The sequence below is a fragment of the Ruditapes philippinarum genome, unplaced genomic scaffold, assembly GCF_026571515.1.
Source record: "Ruditapes philippinarum isolate M1 unplaced genomic scaffold, ASM2657151v2 ctg579_1_1_1_1, whole genome shotgun sequence".
In the NCBI taxonomy this organism is placed as follows: domain Eukaryota; kingdom Metazoa; phylum Mollusca; class Bivalvia; order Venerida; family Veneridae; genus Ruditapes; species Ruditapes philippinarum.
Window position 1 is genome coordinate 486,529 of NW_026861557.1, and position 26,042 is coordinate 512,570.

At 32.7% G+C, this 26,042-nt stretch overlaps 2 protein-coding genes across 3 annotated transcripts in view; both read left to right on the plus strand.

Annotated features, from left to right (window-relative positions):
• The window catches only part of LOC132716101 (lysM and putative peptidoglycan-binding domain-containing protein 2-like), a 32,162-nt gene extending 16,884 nt beyond the window's left edge, over positions 1-15,278 (plus strand). The window contains exons 3-4 of one of the 2 annotated variants that reach the window (XM_060699276.1): positions 4,346-4,375; positions 9,587-15,278. In XM_060699276.1, the coding sequence (XP_060555259.1) occupies positions 4,346-4,375; positions 9,587-9,794 (238 nt within the window). In that variant the 3' untranslated portion in view covers positions 9,795-15,278. The remainder of the gene's footprint in view (positions 1-4,345; positions 4,376-9,586) is intronic. The other variant, XM_060699277.1, reaches the window with a different exon arrangement.
• A 2,918-nt stretch (positions 15,279-18,196) lies between these two features.
• Positions 18,197-20,284, plus strand: LOC132716105 (uncharacterized). Its single transcript, XM_060699280.1, has 2 exons — positions 18,197-18,515; positions 18,812-20,284. The coding sequence occupies exons 1-2, from the start codon at positions 18,305-18,307 to the stop codon at positions 19,009-19,011; spliced, it is 411 nt and encodes a 136-aa protein (XP_060555263.1). The 5' UTR covers positions 18,197-18,304; the 3' UTR covers positions 19,012-20,284.
• Positions 20,285-26,042: the final 5,758 nt, after the last annotated feature.

Sequence of the window (26,042 nt, forward strand, 5' to 3'; positions counted from 1 at the left end):
TGATCCTCAATTACCACCAGTATAGACTGTCAGGCCAGACCTGATCCTCAATTACCACCAGTATAGACTGTAAGGCCAGGCCTGATCCTCAATTATCACCAGTATTGACTGTCAGGCCAGGCCTGATCCTCATTACCACCAGTATAGACTGTCAGGCCAGGCCTGATCCTCAATTACCACCAGTATAGACTGTCAGGCCAGGCCTGATCCTCAATAACCTCCAGTATAGACTGTCAGGCCAGACCTGATCCTCAATTACCGCCAGTATAGACTGTCAGGCCAGGCCTGATCCTCACTTACCGCCAGTATAGACTGTCAGGCCTGGCCTGATCCTCAATTATCACCAGTATAGACTGTCAGACCAGGCCTGATCCTCAATTACCACCAATATAGACTGTCAGGCCTGGCCTGATCCTCAATTATCACCAGTATAGACTGTCAGGCCAGCCTGATCCTCATTTACCACCAGTATAGACTTTCAGGCCAGACCTGATCCTCAATTACCACCAGTATAGACTGTCAGACCAGACCTGATCCTCACTTACCACCAGTATAGACTGTCAGACCAGGCCTGATCCTCAATTACCACAAGTATAGACTGTCAGGCCAGACCTGATCCTCAATTACCACCAGTATAGACTGTCAGGCCAGGCCTGATCCTCAATTACCACCAGTATAGACTGTCAGACCAGGCCTGATCCTCAATTACCACAAGTATAGACTGTCAGGCCAGACCTGATCCTCAATTACCACCAGTATAGACTGTCAGGCCAGGCCTGATCCTCAATTATCACCAGTATAGACTGTCAGACCAGGCCTGATCCTCAATTACCACAAGTATAGACTGTCAGGCCAGGCCTTATCCTCAATTACCACCAGTATAGACTGTCAGACCAGACCTGATCCTCACTTACCACCAGTATAGACTGTCAGACCAGACCTGATCCTCAATTACCACAAGTATAGACTGTCAGGCCAGGCCTTATCCTCAATTACCACCAGTATAGACTGTCAGACCAGGCCTGATCCTCAATTACAACCAGTATAGACTGTCAGACCAGACCTGATCCTCAATTACCACAAGTATAGACTGTCAGGCCAGACCTGATCCTCAATTACCACCAGTATAGACTGTCAGACCAGGCCTGATCCTCAATTACCACCAGTATAGACTGTCAGACCAGACCTGATCCTCAATTACCACAAGTATAGACTGTCAGGCCAGACCTGATCCTCAATTACCACCAGTATAGACTGTCAGGCCAGACCTGATCCTCAATTACCACCAGTATAGACTGTCAGACCAGACCTGATCCTCAATTACCACAAGTATAGACTGTCAGGCCAGGCCTTATCCTCAATTACCACCAGTATAGACTGTCAGACCAGGCCTGATCCTCAATTACCACCAGTATAGACTGTCAGGCCTGGCCTGATCCTCACTTACCACCAGTATAGACTGTCAGACCAGACCTGATCCTCACTTACCACCAGTATAGACTGTCAGGCCAGCTCCTGCACCTCAGTATAGTCTCATCTGATTCTATATAATGTTGGCTGACCAATTTTATATTTTCATCTTGATATCTTCAAAAATGATAATGGATAATTCTTAAAGAATGAATGATGGAGATTTATATAAGAAAAAAACAGGTTTAAAAAAAAATTTTTATGATGCACATTCTTTACAAATCAAAAACCTTGGAAAACCACAAACATATTTGATTCAGAAGTAAAAAAAACTGTAAAAAAGTTAAGACTAATTTCATCTTCACAATAATTTGTGAAATGCCTTAAAATGTTTAGATTTTATACTAAGATTATTGATTGTTACTGATAAAAGTTTTTGAAAACTATCAAAGATAATTATACTTATTGTTGGCTGACATGCTAATGAGGACAAGGTATTAATATATTTAATAATTTGTGACAATTAATTTAGGAATCAGTATTTTTAGAGATGTGCCCCTTTAAACTTTTGTATCAATGCCAATATCTTAAGTATTCACAATCACAATCATAACACTATTGAATTTTTATTTAGTTACTTATGCTTAAAACAGATTTATAAGCATTATTGTGGCGTTTTGTGCATTGAAGGCCGTTCTCTGGCACCTGCTTTAAAACTGGTTTTAGTCATTTTTGAGCTAAAAAGTAAACACTTCATAAAGGCAATTCTGTGAAAAACAAAATTTGACCTACATTTAAAGCAACATGACATACAATATATATCAAAATATGCCTGAAATAAGATGTTGATTGGCAAGATTTTCTTCACTTTGAAATAGTGTTTAAAGGTCATTGATTATGTACATTTTCTAGGTTAATGTACATTTCCTAGGTTTTTGTAACATTTCCTAGGTTATATACAGTATCCATGTTTATGTACATTATCCAGGTTTATAAATTGTATCCGTAAATATGAATAGTACCAAGTAATAAGTAATTTTATTGTTCAGTAGCTAAAACCATGGTCATTAAATACATATAAATAAGTTCCCAGCTTTTTAGCTCACCTGTCACAAAGTGACAGGGTGAGCTTTTGTGATCGCTTTTCGTCCGGCGTCCGTCCGCCGTCCGTCCGTAAACTTTTGCTTTAAATGACATCTCCTCATAAACCACTGAGCCAATTTCATCCAAACTTCACAGGAATGTTCCTTTGGTGGTCACCTTTAAAAATTGTTCAAAGAATTTAAGTTCATGCAGAACTCTGGTTGCCATGGCAACCGAAAGAAAAATCTTTAAATATCTTCTTTTAAACAACCCCGAGAGCTAGAGCTTAGATATTTGGCATGAAACATCTTCTAGTAAGTGTCTACCAAGTTTGTTCAAATAAAAGCCCTGGGGTCAAAATTGGCCCCGCCCCAGGGGGTCATTGATTTTCCCTATATGCATATAGTAAAAACTTAAAAAATCTTCTTTTAAAGAACCCAAAGAGCTAGAGCTAAGATATTTGGCATGAAACATCTTCTAGTGAGTGTCTACCAAGTTTGTTCAAATAAAAGCCCTGGGGTCAAAATTGGCCCCGCCCCGGGGGGTCATTGATTTTCCCTATATGCATATAGTAAAAACTTAAAAAATCTTCTTTTAAACAACCCCAAGAGCTAGAGCTTAGATATTAAGCATGAAACATCTTCTAGTGAATGTCTACCAAGTTTGTTCAAATAAAAGCCCTGGGGTCAAAATTGGCCCTGCCCCAGGGGGTCATTGATTTTCCCTATATGCATATAGTAAAAACTTAAAAAATCTTCTTTTAAAGAACCCAAAGAGCTAGAGCTAAGATATTAAGCATGAAACATCTTCTAGTGAGTGTCTACCAAGTTTGTTCAAATATAAGCCCTGTGGTCAAAATTGGCCCCACCCCGGGGGGGTCATTGATTTTCCCTATATGCATATAGTAAAAACTTAAAAAATCTTCTTTTAAAGAACCATAAGAGCTAGAGCTTAGATATTTGGCATGAAACATCTTCTAGTGAATGTCTACCAAGTTTGTTCAAATAAAAGCCCTGGGGTCAAAATTGACCCTGCCCCAGGGGGTCATAGATTTTCCCTATATGCAATTAGTAAAAACTTAAAAAAATCTTCTTTTAAAGAACCCAAAGAGCTAGAGCTAAGATATTTAGCATGAAACATCTTCTAATAAGTGTCTACCAAGTTTGTTCAAATAAAAGCCCTTGGGTCAAAATTGGCCCCGCCCCAGGGGGTCATTGATTTTCCCTATATGCATATAGTAAAAACTTAAAAAATCTTCTTTTAAAGAACTCAAAGAGCTAGAGCTAAGATATTTAGCATGAAACATGTTCTAATGGGTGTCTACCAAGTATGTTCAAATAAAAGCCTTGGGGTCAAAACTGGCCCCGCCCGGGTGGGGGGGGGGTCATTGATTTTCCTTATATGTGTATAGCAAAAACTTAAAAAATCTTCTTTGAAAAAAAACAAATAGCTAGAGTTTAGATATTAAGCATGAAACATCTTTAAGTAAATATCTACAAAGTTTGTTCAAATAAAAGCCCGGGGGTCAAAACTGGCCCTGCCCCAGGGGTGTCATTGTTTTTAACTATATGTGTATAGTAAAAACTTTAAAAATCTTCTTTTAAAAAACCCAATGAGCTAGAAATTAGATGTTTAGCATGAAACATCTTATTATGGGTGTCTACCATTTAGTCTGTTCAAATAAACAAATAAAAGCCCTTGGGTAAAAATTGGCCCGGGGGTGGGGGGCCTATATACAGGTGAGCGACCTCAGGGCCATCATGGCCCTCTTGTTATGCTAAATGCTCATAATGGCTTTAATGTATTATTATAAGTTTACACCTAGGTTTAAGTTCAGTACTTTTCATTTTAGTGATTCAGGGCAAGAAGCACCAGTGCAAAGGTATCATATGGACAACCCCTATAGCATTAGTGAAAAGGAAACAGAATGTTGACCTTTCCGATTTACTGTCCTTGACATTTGACCTTTTAATTTACAGGTAGCACTTTTAGTATCAGAGAACACATTCATATTCAAGTGCACAATTCATTGGTGATGGTTAAGTATATGGAGTGCTCATAGCAATGCTATAGCCCCTCACTGTCTTGCTAGAGATTTTGAATTCTTTCATGTGAGGTAGCTATCCTGCTAGCTTATAGAACATCATTGTTTATATTCAGGTGGCTGTTTGTACTTGAAATAATCCTAGGAGGGGCACTCGGAATTTGTCTTCTCCACCAGTAACTCTTGTTAGTCGCCATTATGACCTTTGTTGATTTGGTTAAGTTATCATAAATTATGGCAGGCCCGTCTTCTCAAACTTGTTCTTTAAGTTTACTCAGTAATGAAAGTTTTGCTGTCAACACTCCAATATACTTTTGTATTAGGAACTTTACTTTTTGAAAAGCAAGAATGCAACATTTATTCTTGTATGTCACTCTTTTTTGTCAGTACATTAAGACAAGACATATTTTTTAGTTAGAAACACAACATTTAATGAAAATTCAAAAAATTGTCTTAAGTGTACAAATCAGTTTTATATCCAATTAAATTGCCTATTAATTGTAACAAAATATACAAAACCAGAACATGTTATGAAAACTTATTATAAAGTTAGTTATCAATTATGAAATGAAAAAAAATCATCATTTGGGTTATGCATACACATTTCTTTAACTTCATAACAAACATTATATTTTGAACCTGGAAAACTCAAATTTTGTGTCAGTGCACACCTTGATTAAACATTATACGCCCGTTGTGCTGGGCGGGTGGCATCCGATTTTTGTCTGGAGCATATCTCCTACACCCATAAAGGAATTTTAATGTTTGTTTGTCATTTGTTGAAGAGGGAAATTATTTTGAATATGCTGTTTTTTTTCTTTTTTATTATTTATTTACCTTATTTCAGTTGAAATGCTAGTATAGTTGACCCTACCTGGTAAGAAACCCACTTTAGATTATCTGTTCTTTTTTAAAAATCCTTCCTTGTTTAAATATGTTTACAGTTAAAATATTGTTCAATACAAAAATCATAATTGGTAATTACAAATATCCAAAAGTTGTCAAAAAAGGCTTAATATTTTGTTTTAAGATACATTTTAATGTGAAAATTTAATATCTTCTCACCACAGAATCATAACTATTTCTTAAATAAACTGAATGGTAAAATGTTGTTAGTCACACAACAAGAAATTCAATATCTTTGAAAGATTTTCACATGGCAAGTTAGATGCAATTAAAATTGATGGATCTTGTTTCATTTTTTTTTTCATACCAGCTATAACATATTATACATTTCCTGTGATTAAACTCTGTAATCTATTCAGCTGAATTAATGAAATGGGCACTTACATTGTACTCATAGTCTGCTTCTAATTAGGAACTGCACATTAGTATAGTTTTGTAGCTATGGGGATTTGAATATCAAAATATTATGGGTGTTTTGTTGTATTTGAACACTATTTTAATTGATTTCTGTTTAGTTAATTGCTTAAATACACACAAATATATTCAGAAAGCCTTTGACATTGTTTAGTTGTCTCCCTTTACATTATATATATACGGTATATGTAGCAGTACAGCTTATATTGACTTTAAGGAACAGTAACTCTGTTAATAGCACATTTATTCCTTGGAAATAAACAAAATTTTCATATTGTAAAAAGGGTATAATTTTCTAATGATTGATTAAGAACATGTGAGTGGCTTATCACCTTAAGAAATAAACACTAAATGGGTACTTTATCAGAATGGTAGCAATGAATAAACAAAGTGTAATTTTGACTTCCAAACAAAATAATAAATTCATGAATGCTAAAACACTAAAAGCTAAGTTATGTGGCCAACCAGGAACTTTTTGGAAACTGTAACAGGACATCAAAAATAAGAAGCTATTAAAAAATTAAAATAGCATTGTTGAGGCTTATTAATGAGCCTTTAAAGACAGGCATTTTGAAAAGTGTATAAAGTCGCTTTATCTTAAGAGAAATTCATGTTCCAATTTAGAAAATGAACTTGTGAGATTATATAATAATTGTACCTAAATACTGTGAGTTTTAACGAGTAATTTTCATTCTTTTATCATAATATACCTACATTCATATCAAACATAAATAACTACACATAAATTATGTGATGTAACTGCATATTTTATCATAATATAAATAAATGGCCATACAATTGTAATCTGTTTTGTAAATTATAAAAACAATATTTTAATAACATGCATCTACTTTTCAACAAGGATATTGAATAAGCATATATATATATATACACTGATAATCATCAATTAATTTAAGTATGCTGTACTTTTATATACAATAGTTATCATTCTTTTATATATGGTAATGATAACTGAAACAATGGGTTGGTCATTTTCAATAGAGTACTATTAAACTATGTCCTGAAATGAAGTACTATTTAACTGTTAGATAAACAAGATCATATCTGTCATGTATACAATATGTTTGTCGTACACATGTATTCTATATTTATATGTTAGGTAACTATATAGATGGTAATGATAAATTACACATTTATTATATTACATTCTGAATAATATTTTTTTTTCATGTTTATCTCCCTTTACTTTCTTTTGACAAATATTTGAAATTTATAATCATGTGTTAAGTTACACCTGTGGTAAACCATTATTTGAATAATGTTATATGAGCAGTGTCACGACAAAACCAACATAGTGCGTTTTGCGACCAGCATGGATCCAGACCAGCCTGCGCATCCACGCAGTCTGATCAGGATCCATGCTGTTCGCTTACCAACCCTATAACATGTAGAGAAACTGATAGTGAACAGCATGGATCCTGATCAGACTGCGCGGATGCGCAAGCTGGTCTGGATCCATGCTGGTCGCAAACCCATTTTGTTGATTTTGTCATGACACAGCTCAATTATATATTTTCACATGTATCATCCTTTAACTTTCTGGGTAAATTATTTTGTTAACAATGTCATGAATTTTATTATTATCTCCCTTTAAATATTACTGAATGGGTTATTATTAAAAAAAGTAATAATAAGATGATTTTCATCTTGATATTTATTCATGGTTTTCTCCAATTATATTTTTACTGACTTCATTGTCAGACAGAGTTATCTACTTCTGTCATGATTATCCTCCTTTAATGTTTTTGGCTGAATAAATCTGACATGTGACTCAATAAAAGCATTGCTTAAAATATTATTTTGTTAGAAAAGAGCTTCCCATTGTTAATTTCGTATCATATTCATTATTTCCTTCTTTTTAAGTGTAATTGATAGTGAATAACGGGGAAATAAAATCATTTTTCACCACACATTAATAATAACCCAAAACAAAGAAATAAACATAGAAACAAATTATTGTTGCAAACAAAGAAACAGGACAATAACAAACATTAAAACAGAAACAAATTGTTAATAAACAAATAGAATCAACAGAAGCTTTTTAAATCCTTTCTGTCTTCGAAAATATCTGAGATATGTGTCTGTCAATATCTGAGGTATATGTGAAACATAGATGTGATTGAAGAACCAGCAAATATTTTAGTTAGACAGGACCAGCTAATGATTGGTGACTAGATATTCTCATGGCAGCATAGAAATAGCAAATGTTTGCTTGTATTATGTAGCATCATAGCATGTGTAGCCTATTTACTAGCAAAATAGTTCAAAGTTGCTTGAGTGTATGTTAATGTTTATTTATTTGTATTCCTTTTGAATTTTCTCTTTATTTTTGCATTCTTTGCATGTCATAAACCAGGATATATGTATTAAGTCTGATCTGTTTACCAACATAAGATATGACACTGTTCATTAATTTTCATTGACTGTTTCATGCACTGAGATAATCCTCTGTTGTGCAGTTGTTGAACCCTCCAAAATTTTGAAATTACATGATTGTAGTTTCAAATAAATCTGGTCCCCAAATAAATGGAAGTTTTGGTGATTCATCAGAATCAGGACTCCACGTAAGTGTTTCTCAACATAGGATATATGCCAAAAATTTAACACAAGGTGTTAGTCTTGTCACTTTGAAGAAAACAAATAAAATGGGAAATTCTTAAAAAGTTAACAAATTAGGGGCGTCTGTAGCCAGTTGATTAAAACTGTTGACTTCAAATAACTTGCACCTCACAGCTGTGGGTTCGAATCCCACCAGGGACTTTGGAATCTTTCTTGTGAGGAAGCTATCAAGCTTGAGCCTTCAGAATGTTGTTAGTTCCACCTGAGATCATTGTCCACCAGTCTGATGCACCATATAACCTCTCCTGTGTTGGTGCAACGTAAAACCCAACAAAAAATATAAATAAAAATTTACAGTTTCATGTTGAGAAACATTTACTTCGAGCCCTGATTCTGTCTACAATTTCTGAAAACAATGTTGAATTTTTATCCAAAAAAATTAAGTCAATGCAAAAATATTTTTTTAAAAAAACCCTGTTAACAATGCGTTATTTTCAGGTCCTTTAGTATTCTTTTTTGTTTGTTTTGTAGAATTTTTGTTAAAATGTACATATTAAAGAAATATACTTAAAGATTTAACTCATTGTCGATTTTTTGAGAAAATTGTAAGATCCTACAAACATTGACATGTGCTCATGTGTGCACTTTTGTAAAGAAATTATGTTATGATGAAAATTGTATCCACTTATCTGATAATAAGAATTAGACAGGTCATTATTTTGCCAAAATATCTCAATAACTCATTATTTGACTTTTTACACATACTTTTTATTGCATGATTTATGAAAATGATTTTGTCTTCTATTCTAATGTAGATGTGATATAGATCGCATGCCCTTAGCTTATCTTAAGCTAGCTTGACATTTGTTATTCTTATTGGTGTATATATCCAGCCATTTGCTTAATTTTGATGGTGTTCAGTTAATTATGATATATTTCAAAATATTTTGTGATAACCATTTCTGTTTCTTCTTTTGAATTTGTATTCATGTTAACAAGTGGTTTTATTTATAGAAATAAAAAATGTCTCAATATCTAATTGAAAACATATAATGGTCATTATTACATTTACTTTCTTTTATTACAAAAATAATCAAATTATAACATTTAAATTTAATTGATATGTATTATATTTATTTTATTTTTCAGTCACCGTGACGACAATCTCAGTTCTCTTATTCCAAGACGTCATTCTGACATCACACACTCTTCTCGTGCTGCGCAACCGACGAGAAAAATTTCATTGGAGGACCCTGATAGTCCAGTGCTTGTTATACGATCAAATATGAAGTCAAGTAAAGTCAAAACTGCCGTTAAACGGTCCGAAAAAGCAAATGATGATTTGTTTGAATTATGATTTTATATATTACAACATTTTTATCTATATATAGAATGCTGATTACATTGTGATTACATTTGGATGATTTTTTTACAGAAAAGAAGGGTAAAGTGAATTTCTAATACATAACTATAATGATACAAAAAAACACCTGCTGTCTAATTGATGAAAACAGCTTTAATGAATTATGATTGTCATTTTTCTAATGGACAATTTAAAGAAAAAAAGACAAAGGAACCACCTAAACTCTTTTAAATGAAATACATGTAATAATAGTTCTGATCAATTCTAGTTGGTATACATTTATACTAGCAAAAATACTTTATGAAACAGGGTATGTATTTAAATTGATCTTAAGCTTATATATTTTAAGCTAATTAGGAAAGTGAAAGGAAAAAAGTTAAATTATTGACCATGTTTTAAGCTTTCTGCAGAAAGTGCAAAGATGAGCTGTTGTGATCTCCTAGAGTCCGTTATCTGACTGGTTCTCTACAGAATATTTATATATCATGACCTGTGAAGTTATCAAAATGACCCCCCCACACCCTCCTAAAAAAAACAACAACAAAAATAATGACCATGTATAAATCTAGAAATGATAATAATAATATTAACTTCACTGAGGTCCAAGAGCTTAAAATAAAATATTTGAATTACTTACATAGATCAACTGGGGCACTCAAAACAGAAACATATGCAAAAGATAATACAGAAATATGCTCACAATTTATTTGGCCTTTTTTAACACTTGAGTTTTAATTTTTTTTAACAATTATGAAGATATTATTTTGCAAGAACGAGGTGAGCGAATAGGTATTATATTTGTACAAGTTACTGATACAGAACTATATCAAATGATATATTAATTTTGAAAAAAAACATTTCTAGTCCTGTCATGTAAAAAAACAAAACTAACAGAAATCCTGCATTGTGGAGTGGTTGTCTGAATCAAGGGATGTGAAGGAACGTCTTCCGAAGGAAATGTCTAACATTGATTATAGATAGTTGAATACTGTCAGTGTTTATTTTATAATATAAACCAGTGTTATTATGCTGATGTCATATTGCTGTGATTATTTTGTTTTGGACAATGCACTACTATTTATAAACTTTTTACCTTATATTTTTATCATCTACATGTATATTCAGTTTGATAATTTTACATTTTTAACTCACCTTAGAAAAACTTGATCATAGGCGAGCTATTGAGATCACCAAATATCCTGTTGTCATTTTGAATTTAGAGTGGCAGCATTTTCTTTCTAACTTAAACCTGTAAGGCCTATCTAATTTGTTTTTCCTCCCAGAAATTTGTTGCCTATATTTAAGTAATAAACTAGGTCAAATTAAATGAAAAATTGTACACATACCTAGACTTTTTTTAATAAAACTTTTATCAGAATGCTTATTTGATAAGTAACTTATCAAGTTGAAAAAATATATGTCTAGGGTCACTTTGTTAAATCTGGAAAATGATTAACCAACATTTTTAAATTACCTCCCTTACTAACACATTAGTCAGCTTTGGAGTAATCTTCTTGAGCGATGCTGAGTGGCCTCCTTGTTTTGAATGAATATTGCCTTGTTAATTTGATGACTGTCAAGGTTTAACAATACCAGAGCTAAAGGAGTGTCATCACTATAAACAGATGTCAGGGTTGAACTAATGTCAAGATTATAATCTGATTTACCATTGTATAGAATATACATCATTTATTGTAGAATGTTTGTTTATTTGTTCTATGAACAAATAAATATCTTGTGTTACATGTTTTTAGCGTCTCTGAACATATGATTATGTAAATATTAATATATCTCAGTTTTTCTATGTCTGCTGTTGAGACTCATCATAACTAATGTAAAATTTGCACGATTATCAGTAAGGCTATTAGTAGCAATAACTTGTATATTAATCATTTTGATAGTTTTTATAATTACTTTATTGGTTAATGCTGGTGATATATTCTCATTTGCTGACTTACCACTAGGGTTTGATACCCAGGAATGAATAATTAAGGACTGTTGGTGCTTCTTCCAAATGTTTTGCTTGCAGGTTTGAAGTAATGCCAAGGGTGGCTCCATGACTGATTAGTCAAGGTCACTGACTTCATATCACTCACTACTCAACGCTGATAGTTCAAGTCCCATCAGGGACTTTGGATTCTTTCATGTTAGTAAGCTATCTGACACTGAAGGTCAGTGGTTCTACTGAGGTACTCAACTTTACGGGAAATAATGTACAAGATATTGCTGCACCAGTAAAACTGGAAAGTCGTCATATGTCGCCTCTAGATTATAGTCCCAACAAAAATAAATGATGTGGTAGGAGTGTCAGAACACATACAATATATTAAATAGATTAATTATACCGGTAAATATAATTTGTTACACTCAATACAATGTTTTCTGTAGACTCATTTGCTAAGATACAATTCTACAACAGCCGTTAATAATAGATTGAATTGATAACGCTTTGTCAGCATTAACTTGTCATTGCCAAATGCTTCGTTTATTCCTGATATTGTATATAAAATTGTATATAAATTTTGTAAGAAGTTAAATACACACATTCATCTTTCATGATTTTATATAGACATTAATATTACAGTAACATTACATTTGTATACACTATGATCCAAGTAAGTGTTGTATATCATAAATAATTCACTACTGAATATATGCATGAAATTATTTGATTTTGTTACATTAATTTTTAAGATAAATCTCTAACAAGGACGGACAGCGCAATATTTTCCATTGTATTTAAGTATACTATACCCTTTAAAACATACGGTGAATCATTTCTATAAGATGTAATAATACTTTTTTATTAGGGTATGAAGATTCTTTTTAAAGGTTATCTTTGTGGTCTCCTTGTCTATTTTAGCTCTACTATTCGAAGAATATGGAGAGCTATTGCGATGGCATCCATGTTGGCATCTACGTTGGTTAAAATATTTTGTAAAGTCAAATATCTCAATTATTGCTTCAGATATTCAATTGAAATTTACAATACTTTTTTATAGTAACAATGTACATCAGTTTGAAAAGTTGCATAACTCTGCCTGCAATGTTGCAGAATAATGCCCCTTTTGAAACTTAGAAAGTTTGGTTAAAGGTTTAAGGTCTTAAGAACTATCAAAGATATTTTCTTGAAACTTTACACATGTACTGATGGTCATAGTTGAAGGTCACATCTCAAGATCCATTACTCTGCCATGTATTTTGACATATTTATTATGCTCCTTTTGTACTAAGTTTTACATATCTCAATAACTATCAGAGATTTTAATTTGAAACTTAACATAATTTGCATGAAGGGTTATAAATGTATGTCACTGACCAAGTGCCATAATTCTATCTTTCATTTAGGCTGATTTATCTCCCTTTTTCTACTTAGTCTCTTGGTTAATGTTTACATGCAAGTTTTACATATCTCAATAATATCAAAGATATTTATTTAAAACTTCACATATGCATTTATGGTCATTATTGCAGGTCACTGACCAAGTTCCATAACTCTATCTTGCATTTAGGCTGATTTATCTCCCCTTTTCTACTTTGTCTCTTGGTTAATGTGCTTTTGCTATCATAATTATTCACATCTTTATTAAGACTGACACCTTTACTCATTGCAGGTTGACCGAAAGTGTACTTTGTTCAAAAGTGTTTTTGCTTTGTTCAAATGTTTATTTGCTTTTATGATATTCAGATTCTTATTTGTAACTTAAGCATTTTACGGCATCTTCCATTTTGTATATTCATGAATACTAATAAAAAGTACCAGTTGTTTCATATATAACTGCATTTTTTTTAATAAATATTTCAATTTTCACTTGCAGTACTTCAAACTTCTTTTCAAAAGCCATTTTCATAATAATATTCAGATAGATATAAAATGCATTTCCATAAACCAGCCATGCGCACAGGTAAGAGTGCTGGTCTGTCAAAAGGTAGACCTGTATACAATCCCTGTCCTTTCCATTAGTCCAATGCCATTATTTTGATAACTGTTCTTATTGTCGAGCATGCTGTCATAGGATAGCTCTGATTTGCTTATTTCCAATTTTATGCCCCTTTTTGCTTGACTATTCATTAAGAATCAGTAGAGCTATTGTAGGCACCCGAGCGTGGGCATCGGTGTCGGCGTCAGCGGAACCACTTATGTTAAAGTTTTTGTAATACAAAATGTACCTCAAATATTTTCAAAGTCCATGGACATATGGCTTTGAAACTTTGCATACTTGTTCACCATCATGACCCCAACCTGTAGACAGGAGTAGGTAACTGTATCAAGCATTTTGACAGAATTATGCCCCTTTTTCAACTTAGAATTTACGTTAAAGTTTTTGCAATACCTCAAATATTTTCAAAGTCCATTGACATATGGCTTTGAAACTTTGCGTAGTTGTTCACCATCATGACCCCAACCTGTAGTCAGGAGGAGGTAACTGTATTAAGCATTTTGACAGAATTATGTCCCTTTTTGACTTAGAGTTTATGTTAAAGTTTTTGTAATACCTCAGATATTTTCAAAGTCCATTTACATTATGGCTTTGAAACTTTGCACACTTGTTCACCATCATGACCTCAACCTGTAGTCAGAAGGAGGTAACTCTATGAAGCATTACAATTTACATTAGAATTTACATTTAAATTTGCATACCACCTCAGATATTTTCATATTCTATTGACACATGGCTTTAAAGCAAGTTGAAATTTTATGCTTCTCTTTGAGAGTATAAAAGGACTCTCTTCAAGGTCTAAAACTGTAACATGGATTTAAAGGCAAATTTTGCCTTTTTGTTAACTTAGAAAATTTTACATTATCAAGGCTTTTTTTACTATCAAGCACTAAGAATAGTCGAACGTTGCTGTCCTACAGACAGCTCAATGAAACTCATGGTTAACTTTTTGCTTGTAAGCTGGTATCTCCCTAACTACTGAAGGGTTAACTTTTTGCTTGTAAGCTGGTATCTCCCTAACTACTGAAGGTAATGGAATGAAACTTAACATACATTTTCACTGTGATTTTTTAACATGATTGGCACAGGTCCCATAACTCTGATTTACTTATTTACATATTTATGCCCCTTTTTATACTCAATGAAACATCCTTGTACTACTCTATCGAATAGTCAAGCATAATGCTGTCTTCTGTCAGCTCTTGTTTAAGAAAAAACTGTTAGGTTTTGCTGTATTTAAAACAGTTAAATGATATAATATAATTTCATAGTATAATCATTATCTTACAACTTTTGTAATTATGTTGAATGTTAATTATAGGTATTTTCTGTAACAGGGTCACACGGCAAAAGTTTTCTGTTAGAATACAAAAAAATGATCTAATTGTATTTATATGTTGAATGTTGAAGATATTTATAGAATGTTGAATATATTGAGTCTAGTGTAGTGTTGTCATTGGTAGATGGAATGAATTGTGATCTGTGCAATAATGTATAAAACAGTTTGATCATATCAAAGAATAAAATTGCTAGTTTAGTCATTGTGTTCTTCATTGTTTATACCACACTTGGTATGTTGTCTGAAATTTGCCATGCCATCATGCTGTTTTACTTCTACATGAATACATCACACTTGCAACTCAAACACACCCACACGGCACATGGTTGTCAGAAATTATAATTATTACCAGAACAGCAGGACACTTAAAGATAGGTGTATGAAAAAAAAAGAAGATTTTTTGCAGTTATATAAGGGGGTGTACAGGTATGATATGTATTGATTTACCAGCAGTACATGCATGAACTAGTAATCTGCCTGTCATATCTCCACTTAATATATATCAGGATAGTTATCATACTGTGATTGGGTTGGGATATTTACGTCTGCTTGTACTTGCCTCATATCTTTACTTGAGAGGGAATAAGCCTTGATTTATGCAACATCCCATGGCTAGTAGATGAACCCTATTGGATTTTAGGTCGAAGGTCAATTTGACTTTGACATTGTCCACTAAAATTAATTGTCCAACCAGTAACTAGAGAAAATTTTGACCTACAATCCTAAACTTAGGTCTGAAGTTTGGATAATCCTTATTGATTTGAAGGTCAAAGATCTAAATTACCTTGGCCATCACCAGAAGAAGCTTGTCTGACAAAAATTAAGGCAATGCTTTGGCCTATAGTCCTGAGATTCTGTTTGAAGATTTGTTATGACTACAAGATGACTTCTGTTGATGGCAGTGGGTTAAAAGTCAAGGTCACAGTGGCATCGACAACTTAAAGCTTGTATATAAATGACAAGAGACTGATTCTGTCTACACCCGTAAGATTTGGTGCTGTTTGGTTATGATTATTGATTTTAGGTCACTAGGTCAAGGTCACAGCAACGCACGAAATACTTTAAGTTTTCAAATCAAAAACAAGAGTTGCATCAGCGATAGGTTTTGTGTTATAATACTTTTATAATATATCATTCGCTAATATAACACTTGACTTTTATAAAATATACATTTAAAGTATCTACCAAATGAGGCGGAGGGATCCTGTGGTCACATTTCTAACTTTCGTTCTAGTTTTGTTACACTGCTGCAAATAGAAATTTTATAAAAAGCCGCTAGAAGAATAATAGTTCTAGGGAAAACTTGACATTAAATACTCGCGGTCATTTACATAATCTATCGTGACATGACAAAACTGTACACATAAGAAGCTGTATTAATAGACTACTAGCAAAATCCGGTCAGGAAGTCCACACTTTCTGGTTATTTTTTATTTAATTTCAGTTTTTAATGGAATTTAAATATCTTAACAATTTAATTTTTTTGCGCACTACTACTGTCAAATACAGTCCCGATGGAGACAGCTGGGAGGAATTCCCAAAGTTTGCGTTCGATCACAAAACTTAGTGAAACCCTTATACTTTGACATTGACTCTAGGGGGACCAGAAGCAATACAAAGTGGTGTCTCTACATAATGCACATAGTTTGATTTCATTTAATCAGTCTGAACTGTACTTAGTTATCGACTCCATCCAGTTAAACAACTTGAATGATTTAGTTACGATCTATATAATTTCTTTTTAGTTTATCTTTTAATACTGTAATAACTTATTTATATTAGATCTAGAACAGCTCAAATTTACCAAAAGACGTTTCCATTTTGGTAAATTTCAGAAAAAAGTTAGAATCTACATCATTCAGACTGGATAAAATAAATAAAAGAAAATAAATATGTTACATAATAATTTATATGATATGTTATTTTATTTTTAAAAAAAGTATGAAGTTATGGTCTTTTAGTATTTTACTGAAAATATTCATAATTGCTACATCGTATCGAACGTAATGTAATGTTTTGGCTAGAAAATTATGGTAAAGGTAGGCTATTTATTCGTGCGTATGTTGACACAGATGGTTTTAGGGGAACGGCAGGTTGCCTAGGTAGCGACAGAGTAAACGCTATGGTCTAGCAATTCGATGGTCACCAGCCCATTGAATATCAATATTGTACGGAATGTTACCATGTGATTGCTATACATGCTGTTTATCTATATCCAATGTCTTCACATAATTCGTGCGTCTCACAGGCGTTAAGTAGAACGTGCTTAGGAGATAAACTACCATTTTCAGTCACATTTAGCGTTTGACAAAATGGTTTGAATATGGAACAAACATGTTATTCAAAATTGCACAATATGACACATAAAATAAGCAATCATATTGGACTCGCCTTGTAACCCATTAATTGGCTCATCAATACGGTTTCTCAGCTGTTAACCCGTCTAGATATAATATCGTATTTTTTCAATACAATGTCAAATATCCTAACATCTTACAAAATATCGTTTAAAAGTTACTAATTACAAAAATAAATAATTAAAGAATGAAGTTCAAATTATAATCAGTTTCCGGTGTAAATTCGAAGTATGCTTCCTATTATATCTATGCAGTGATGATTGACATTTTTTACGATTACATACATTTATGACGATTTATATAGAATTGGACCGCCACTGATTATTTTGTAAAAACCGTTGTATTATATGTCTGTATATATGTACTCACAGGCATTTGCCTTTTGTTCAATAAAATTACTCATATACACATTTAAATATAATTATAATACTGCTTGTTTATAACGTCAATCTTCATTGGATAATCGTCATGCTGTTTAACTATCTGTAAATATTCGTTTACAGAAAACATTGTTCATTATTATGAAATCGTTACAAAGATTTTAATTACAAACGACCCTTAAAATTTAAACCTTTGCCTTGCTCAGGTTATATGAACATTCAACTGTATATTATTGTCAAAAATAAATCTAGGACATAAACAAGTTTAATTTTAAGAGATTATCTCTATAACCGGTCATCTCCATGTCAGACTGAAGCGACAAAGTTTTATCTATTTTGTAAATCTGCAAATAAGAAGCTGTGAATGAAGATGAACATATTGATAACAAAACAGATCCTGTAAAGAAACTAAAACGTTCTTACATGTAAGTAAACCTGAAAACTTTACAAGTGACAATCTCAGTCCTGTAATGATCATTCAATAAGGATGGGATTTAAAACTTGTCTCGCTGCATTTCTATGCGCCTTAGTTCTGTCAAATTATACAGAGTCGATGGAGCCGGTAGATAGAGAATGCCCAAGGTTTGCGTTCGAACACAAACTTCTTGAAAGCCTTGTACGTGTCGAACATGCAGTTACGACATTGGGAAGTAAATTCAACAACCTTGAAGAACGCATGGACAGATTGGAAAGTGGACGTAAGTACAATTATATTTTTGCTAATAATAAGACAGTGATGTTATATTTTTCTGGTCTTTCCCAATACTTCCAAACACCGGTGCTAGTGTACATTGGAGATATTGCATATACATTTCTTCATGAAACCGAGCGTGCGATATTCCATACATTTTCTTCTGCTTTCACGGCTCTAAATTGATTTCCCTTTCAATAATGGTTAAGTCACATCAGCACTATAAATTTTCCTAAAGATATTAGCACTTCATCTCCATTCTTCATTGTTTCATTATTTGTACGTGTTAATCTTATGTTTCAGATAACTGTGACAAAAAAGCTATTGCCTTCACGGCCGTTTTAGATCACAAAATAACGTTCAGTTCTCGGGATATTCTCAAATTCAACTCTGTATTGAACAACGCAGGAAATGGATACGATCCAGAAAGTGGACTGTTTACAGCGCCTTTATCAGGAACGTACATGTTTTCCTTCCAACACTTTAGAACACTGGGATACTAAACAAATAATGGCCCATCTTATGCTGGAAAACGTTCGCAAAAGTACTGCAGTTATTAATCCTGGAGGAAGAAGCGCTCAGAGTACTGGGGTTGCTGTTATACTGGTACTACGTGGGCAATCTGTTTGGATACAAGTATCAGACGGTCAGTTGTATGGAAGTGACACGTGTTACGCGACTGCCTTCAGTGGGGCCTTTCTTTATTAAAGAAAAGACTGCTTAGTTAGACTTTGTCGTAAAATTTCTAGGATTTGGACCATTAATTTAGACTTCTGCTTTTAAACACGGCTTAATTCTTTTAAAACAGTACATCTTAAAAATTGATTTTATGTTACGTTTATTAACTATTTCGAATTCAAGATAAAGTTTTAGCTTTATAATAAGCTCAACTCCGAGAGTAATGTTTTTCGAACGTTGATTCATTTTAAAGGCATATGCTAGGGTTACACATAGATAATAGTGTATTGGAAACTAACTTTGCATGATCTTAGAATATGACAACAGATTTCCGTGTAACAGTCTGGATATAAGTTATTCTTTACTTTCAGCGCAATATAAATTTGATGAATAAAATTCTAGTTGATACATACTCAAACACATAAGAAACCGTGCGTGCTTCGTTTTTTTTTATTAAACTTTTGGTATAATTGTCATAATCGTATGATGCACAGATGTTATACTTGGTACATCCGGTCACTTTTTTGCCAAAAGGTTAGGTAACGCCTAAATAGAAACGCTTTATCCCTGCATCGTTTAGATAAATGGTAATAAAATGGCTCAATAAAATGTGTTAAGTAACAAGAGAAGAAAACACGAACCATTTGGATTGATTCTAAAGCTAGCAATGCGGCGCCTTTTTAAATGTCGAAGTATAGAAACATCGTCGATTGTTTTCGCGCGGGAATTTAATTGCCCGTAATCTTCATTCAAAGAATAGGCAGACTGTGATAATGTTTGGTTCTCTTCGAATTGGCAAGACTCGCCGTAAGACGTAGTTCCTAAACCGTTATTGATTCAGCGAGACATTTCAGTGTAAGACGGGACAACGTTATGGGGCATACTCTATATTTATAATAAAATCAAACCACAAGTGAAATCCATTAAGACTATCTGCATATTTTTATGTTGGTACCTTGATCTTGAGTAACGCAATGTAATGTTGGTAAGGTACGGCTTGTTTGGAGTCTAGAGTAATGGAATGTTATGTTGGTAAGATAAATGGAATGTAATGTTGGTAAGATATGTGATCTAGAGTAATTGAATGTTGTGTTTGTAAGGTACGTGATCTAGAGTAACGGAATGTTATGTTGGTAAGGTACGGCTTGTTTGGAGTCTAGAGTAATGGAATGTTATGTTGGTAAGATAAATGGAATGTAATGTTGGTAAGATATGTGATCAAGCGAAATGGAATGTTATGTTGGTAAGATACGTGATCTAGAGTAATTGAATGTTGTGTTTGTAAGGTACGTGATCTAGAGTAACGGAATGTTATGTTGGTAACATACGTGATCTAGAGTAACAGGATGTTATGTTGGTAAGATACGTGATCTAGAGTAACGGAAGTCATGTTGGTAAAATACGTGATCTAGAGTAACAGGATGTTATGTTGGTAAGATACGTGATCTAGAGTAACAGGATGTTATGTTGGTAAGATACGTGATCTAGAGTAACAGGATGTTATGTTGGTAAGATACGTGATCTAGAGTAACAGGATGTTATGTTGGTAAGATACGTGATCTAGAGTAACAGGATGTTATGTTGGTAAGATACGTGATCTAGAGTAACAGGATTTTATGTTGGTAAGATACGTGATCTAGAGTAACGGAAGTCATGTTGGTAAAATACGTGATCTAGAGTAACATGATGTTATGCTAGTAAGATACGTGATCTAGAGCAACGGGATGTTATGTTGGTAAGATACCTGATCTAGAGTAACAGGATGTTATGTTGGTAAGATACGTGGTCTAGAGTAACAGGATGTGATCTAGAGTAACAGGAAGTTATGTTGGTAAGATAAGTGATATAGAGTAACGGAATGTTTTATTGGTAAGATATGTGATCTAGAGTAACGGAGTACGCTTCAACGGATAGATAATTTCGTAGTATGTTAGTGACAAATACGATATCATTTAAGGAAGTGCATGACTATTTTTGACTTTGGATCCGATCTTAAATTATTAAAGGCTTTGCCGGTTTTGCAAATTTTACGTATTCACCCGCCTTTCATGAATTTATTGTCCATTTTCTGAAAGGAAGTATATTGAAACTCCTTGTTTACTTAAAACGGATAGGTGTGTAATAAAAGGAAAATAGGTTTGTAGCAGCTTTATCAAGCCATGTATTTTGCTACTCCCATTGTTGGAAAATTATTTTCCGCTCGACCTTTGGTCTCGCGAGATATCAATTTTCAAATGCTGCTCGTAGCAAAATACAAAGCCTCAGAAAGCCACTACAACATAATATTCCGTATTTATTATAATAATGATAATAATAATAATAATAATTATAATAATAATAATTATAATGATTATGGTATGATGATGATGATGATAATGATGATGATGATGATGATGATGATGATGATGATGATGATGAAGTAATGGTTGATTGAAAAGGGGAACTTGCAAAACAAGAGACATTTGGAACATTACATTAAAACAACAAACAATTAATCAGAAGGTCAAAAAATTAATCAGGAATATGGCATGTTAAGCGTTGCAATATTCAATAAATCAAATTTTTTATTCTATATCCAATATTTATTTTGTATAACTCTTATTCTATATTCTATACCATAATATTTATTCAATCCTGCTGAATATTTGTTCATCATAAAAAATATTTGAGTGCGATAATTTTCTATATGTATGTTCTATATTTGAAAATATATATTGTATAATTAAAATATTTATTGTATAGATCTACTGAAAAATATTTATTCGATAATTTAGATCATGGGATAGAACACTTTAGCATACTAAGCCCCGCCTATAAAGTAAGCAAGAATGTCTGATAAAGCGTTATCATCCTGATTAATTACCCCATATAATATAACAATAGTCCATAATGGGCAATATATATGCGTTGTAAAACAATAATTTCATATCAAAGTGCAAAAAATACGATATTTTTTTCAGTAAGGCAATTTTTCCGTTAAGGTTTTTACAAACAGTGTCAATTTGCAAGAGCCATTTTAAGTTGTTATTTATGCAAGTACCCAGGACTTTTTGATCAGTTACATTTTCAAGAGCTATTTCATTTATCTTAAGATACAATTTTCTCATAATATTTACTTTTTTGTCTTGTTCCTATTACCATACATTTTGATTTATCTGGATTTAAGGCCATATTATTTATTTTGCACCATTTGTCAATGTTATTTAAATGATCTTGAAGATTTATTTCTTCTTTTGATATATTTTCTCCGGACTCATAAAGAGTAGAATCGTCTCCGTATAAATCAATTTTTATATCAGTACCAATGAAAGCTATATCATTTATGTATATTAGAAAATAATAAAGGTCCTAATATTGAGCCTTGTGGAACACTGGACATTATTTTCATTGTCTGGGATTGAAGATTGCCTTTCTTAACCATTTGTATTCTGTAAGAAAGATATGACTTAAAAAACTTAACGGCATTTTAAGAAAAATGATAAAGTTTAAGTTTATACAAAAGTATTTCCTGGTCAGCCAAATCAAAGGCTTTCTTTTAGTCTAAGAATACAGCCCCGATAATTTTTCCACTGTCAACATCTTTTAACCAAGTATCTATTAAACTAATGAGTGCAGTATTACATGAATGATTTTTGCGAAACCCTGATTGTTTATTATGAATTATGTTCGTTTTTTCAAAGAATGAGTTATTTGTTTGGCAATATGGCTCTCAAATATTTTGGATATAGTTGACAAAATTGATATCGGTCGATAGTTATTTGCTTCATTCGTATCCCCTGATTTATAAATAGGTATAACTTTAGGTCTTTTTAAATCATCTGGGAAAATATTAGCTTTAATACTATTATTGATAATTGATGCAATTATTGGTGTAATATAATCTCCACAGTATTTGATGAGGTTTGGTCCAATTCCATCTAATCCTGTAGTTTTTTTAATATTCAGTTTTTCAATAATAAGTTTTACTTCAAACGAAGTAATTAATTCAATATTAAATTCATGATATATTAGCTGTTGGTCTAAAGTTTCTTTCAAGTTTGAAAACATAATTGTATTTGAAATCTTTGTTTTATGTATGACATTCGAGATATTGACAAAAAACTTCAAATACTTGTTTAATTCATTTAAAATATTAACATTTCCGTACATTTCTTTATTACCTGTCACTATAGTCTTTCTGGCATTGTAATACAACCTTTGTTTTTAGATTTGAAACGTCCTATACATTTTTCCATACATTGCCGGGTCTTTGTTATTTTAATAGCATTCTTAAAGAAATCTCTTTTACATTTTTAATCATTGATGATATTTTATTTCTGAGCAATTTGTATTGTTCATGTTTCCCTACTTTATGATAGTAATCGCGAGCATGTATTAGATATTTTATCTCATCAGTAAACCATTCCGGTCGGTGTTCACGTTTGATACGTTTTTCTTTTATTGGTGCATGCGTTTTTAATATAGTATTTAAAATGGAGTAAAATAAGAGATTCATTCGGATTAATAATGTGTTCGACTAATTCAAGATCGGATTAAGCAAGGTCTACCTGAAAATTAATTTCAGCGAAGTTTTTAAAACATCTATATTTAACTGAATTATGTTCATTAATCAATCGGGTACATGCTTTCGTTGATCTTGAAATACATATCGGATAATGATCACTTAATGAGGTATCAGAAACAAACGATTCAATAATATATCTGCTACTGTTTGTATAAACATGATCTATAACATTTTGGGTACGTTTTGTTATCCTAGTAGGATCTGTGATAAGTTGCTTCAAACCATATTTCGTTATCAAATCACCCCATTTTGTATTGTCATTTTTTTTTCTTTTTATCCACTGGATAAAAGTTTATATTGACATCTCCTAGAATATGATATTCTGTATTTGATACATGTATATCTATTATACTTAGTTGTTTCTCATAATCGTCAATCCAAGATTGGTGTAAATTTGGTGGGCGATATAAAAAATTTTTAAAGAAAAGGTTTTCAATTTGAGATCTTTCAATTTGGGTAAATAATTTTCAACCAAACAGATTTCTAATTCGTCCGTTTCTATATCGTAACGGCGCCATATGGCACCTTGTCAGCATATATATTACAATTCCTCCGCCTTTGTGACAACTTTTACGGTCCTTTCTTTCGTGTGTGAAATTGTCTTATATTTAATTCATGGTCTGTTGTATCATCACCAAGAAATGTCTCAGTAAAAGCCGAAAATATCTGGCGAATTTAAATTTGTTTAATAGATTTGTATTTTATTTCGTCTATTTAGGCATTAAGTGATTTAACGTTAAGGGGTGCAATATGTAAACCTGCGTTTTTTTCAAACTTAGAATTGAACAATTTATTATCTGGAAAAACTTAATTTATGGAGCGTAACATATATTGAGTACTTTGCATAATATTCATCAGATCGTATTTATTGTACTGATTGATTCAAAAGGAAACAATGGATTTATCAGATGCATTAGGTGTTATTACTTTCCGTTCTTTTACTATTCAAACGATCATTTTTTCGACGTATTTAAACGATGTGTAAAATATCACATTGTGAATAACATAAATCGTAAATCACACTTAATAAACAAAGAAATAAAAAGAGTGTACATGCTCTCTATCAGTATACAAAGTTTCTTTCAACATTGATTTTGTAGAACATATCGAAACCGACTTTTTCTTTTAACAGAATTAATTGAAAAGTTCTTGTGTGTGACTGAGATTATTACTATATAGTTATTTCTTATTTGAGATAGACCAGATATGTTAATGTAATATATATAAGAGAAAATCAAAGTCAAATTATCTACATTTGTAAAAAATTTTGTTTTACTCTCACATACCTCCTTAGAATACAAATGTTACTGTTATTTGATGAAATCTCATTTTTGGATTCTTTTTCTAACAAAGTAGTCTTATTACGTTCACTTACATTGTTTATGTATTCATTGTTAAATTTATTCAACGTTTGGAATTTGTCTTTGCTATAATAATTTTTTAGAGTGTCTGTCCCGCATTATCCTAGTTCAGATACCAACAGTCTTTAGACTTGTGATTTATTCTTCCGCAGATAAAACACTGATCAAAACATTTCCTACTTCCGGTTCCGCCATATCGCATTTTACTGGAAAAGTCGTACCCGTTGCTCCGCTTCGAAGAATGTTGCCACCTTCTTGTCAAGTTTTTGTTCATGCTTCGTGTTCTATCTGTTACAGTTGTGCGCTTATCGGAAATTGGGGAGGATTGTTGTTTGATTATACGTAACCTTTTATTTATTGCCAGGACTAACGCAAACGCACCCCTCGGGCTTAAATGGATACCATCCCTTACAAATTGGTGTTTCGCTCCGCTGCCGTCACCATAGACAAATCCGCTGTATATGTCAATCATTATAGCATTATTGTCTAAACACAGCTGTGACAGTTGTTCATTTCAGTTGAGTTACATTTGCGTCTGATCTTGGGCATACAGTACATATATATATTGAACAGTCCTTGTGTTTTTCAAGTGACGCCAAGGCAATTTTTAATTCTGTCAAAGTCGATGTTAGTGGAATTTCGGATGCAATGTCATTTCCTCCGACGTAGATTATAAGAATCTTACACGGGCTGCCGCAACATATCAATTATTTTCAGAATAGAAATTTCAATATAACGCACCTTTTTCTTATAGTAGCGTATGATCTTACAACTCCATTCATAACGGTTAAGTTACGTCATCCTTAGAACGCAATTCATTCATAAAAGGCTCGCGTCAATGAGGTCATTTAAAACACGCGACTTGTCTTACATGGGGGTGTAAAGCACCGGTGAAAACGGTAGATAATCCTGTCTGATTTGCAAGAATCAC

Excerpts from the sequence above, each read along its gene's own strand:
- LOC132716105 (XM_060699280.1), top strand. The coding sequence starts at position 18,305 with ATGGGATTTAAAACTTGTCTCGCTGCATTTCTATGCGCCTTAGTTCTG. Across the intron at positions 18,516-18,811 it reads GGACAGATTGGAAAGTGGAC|ATAACTGTGACAAAAAAGCT; the intron begins GTAAGTACAATT and ends CTTATGTTTCAG.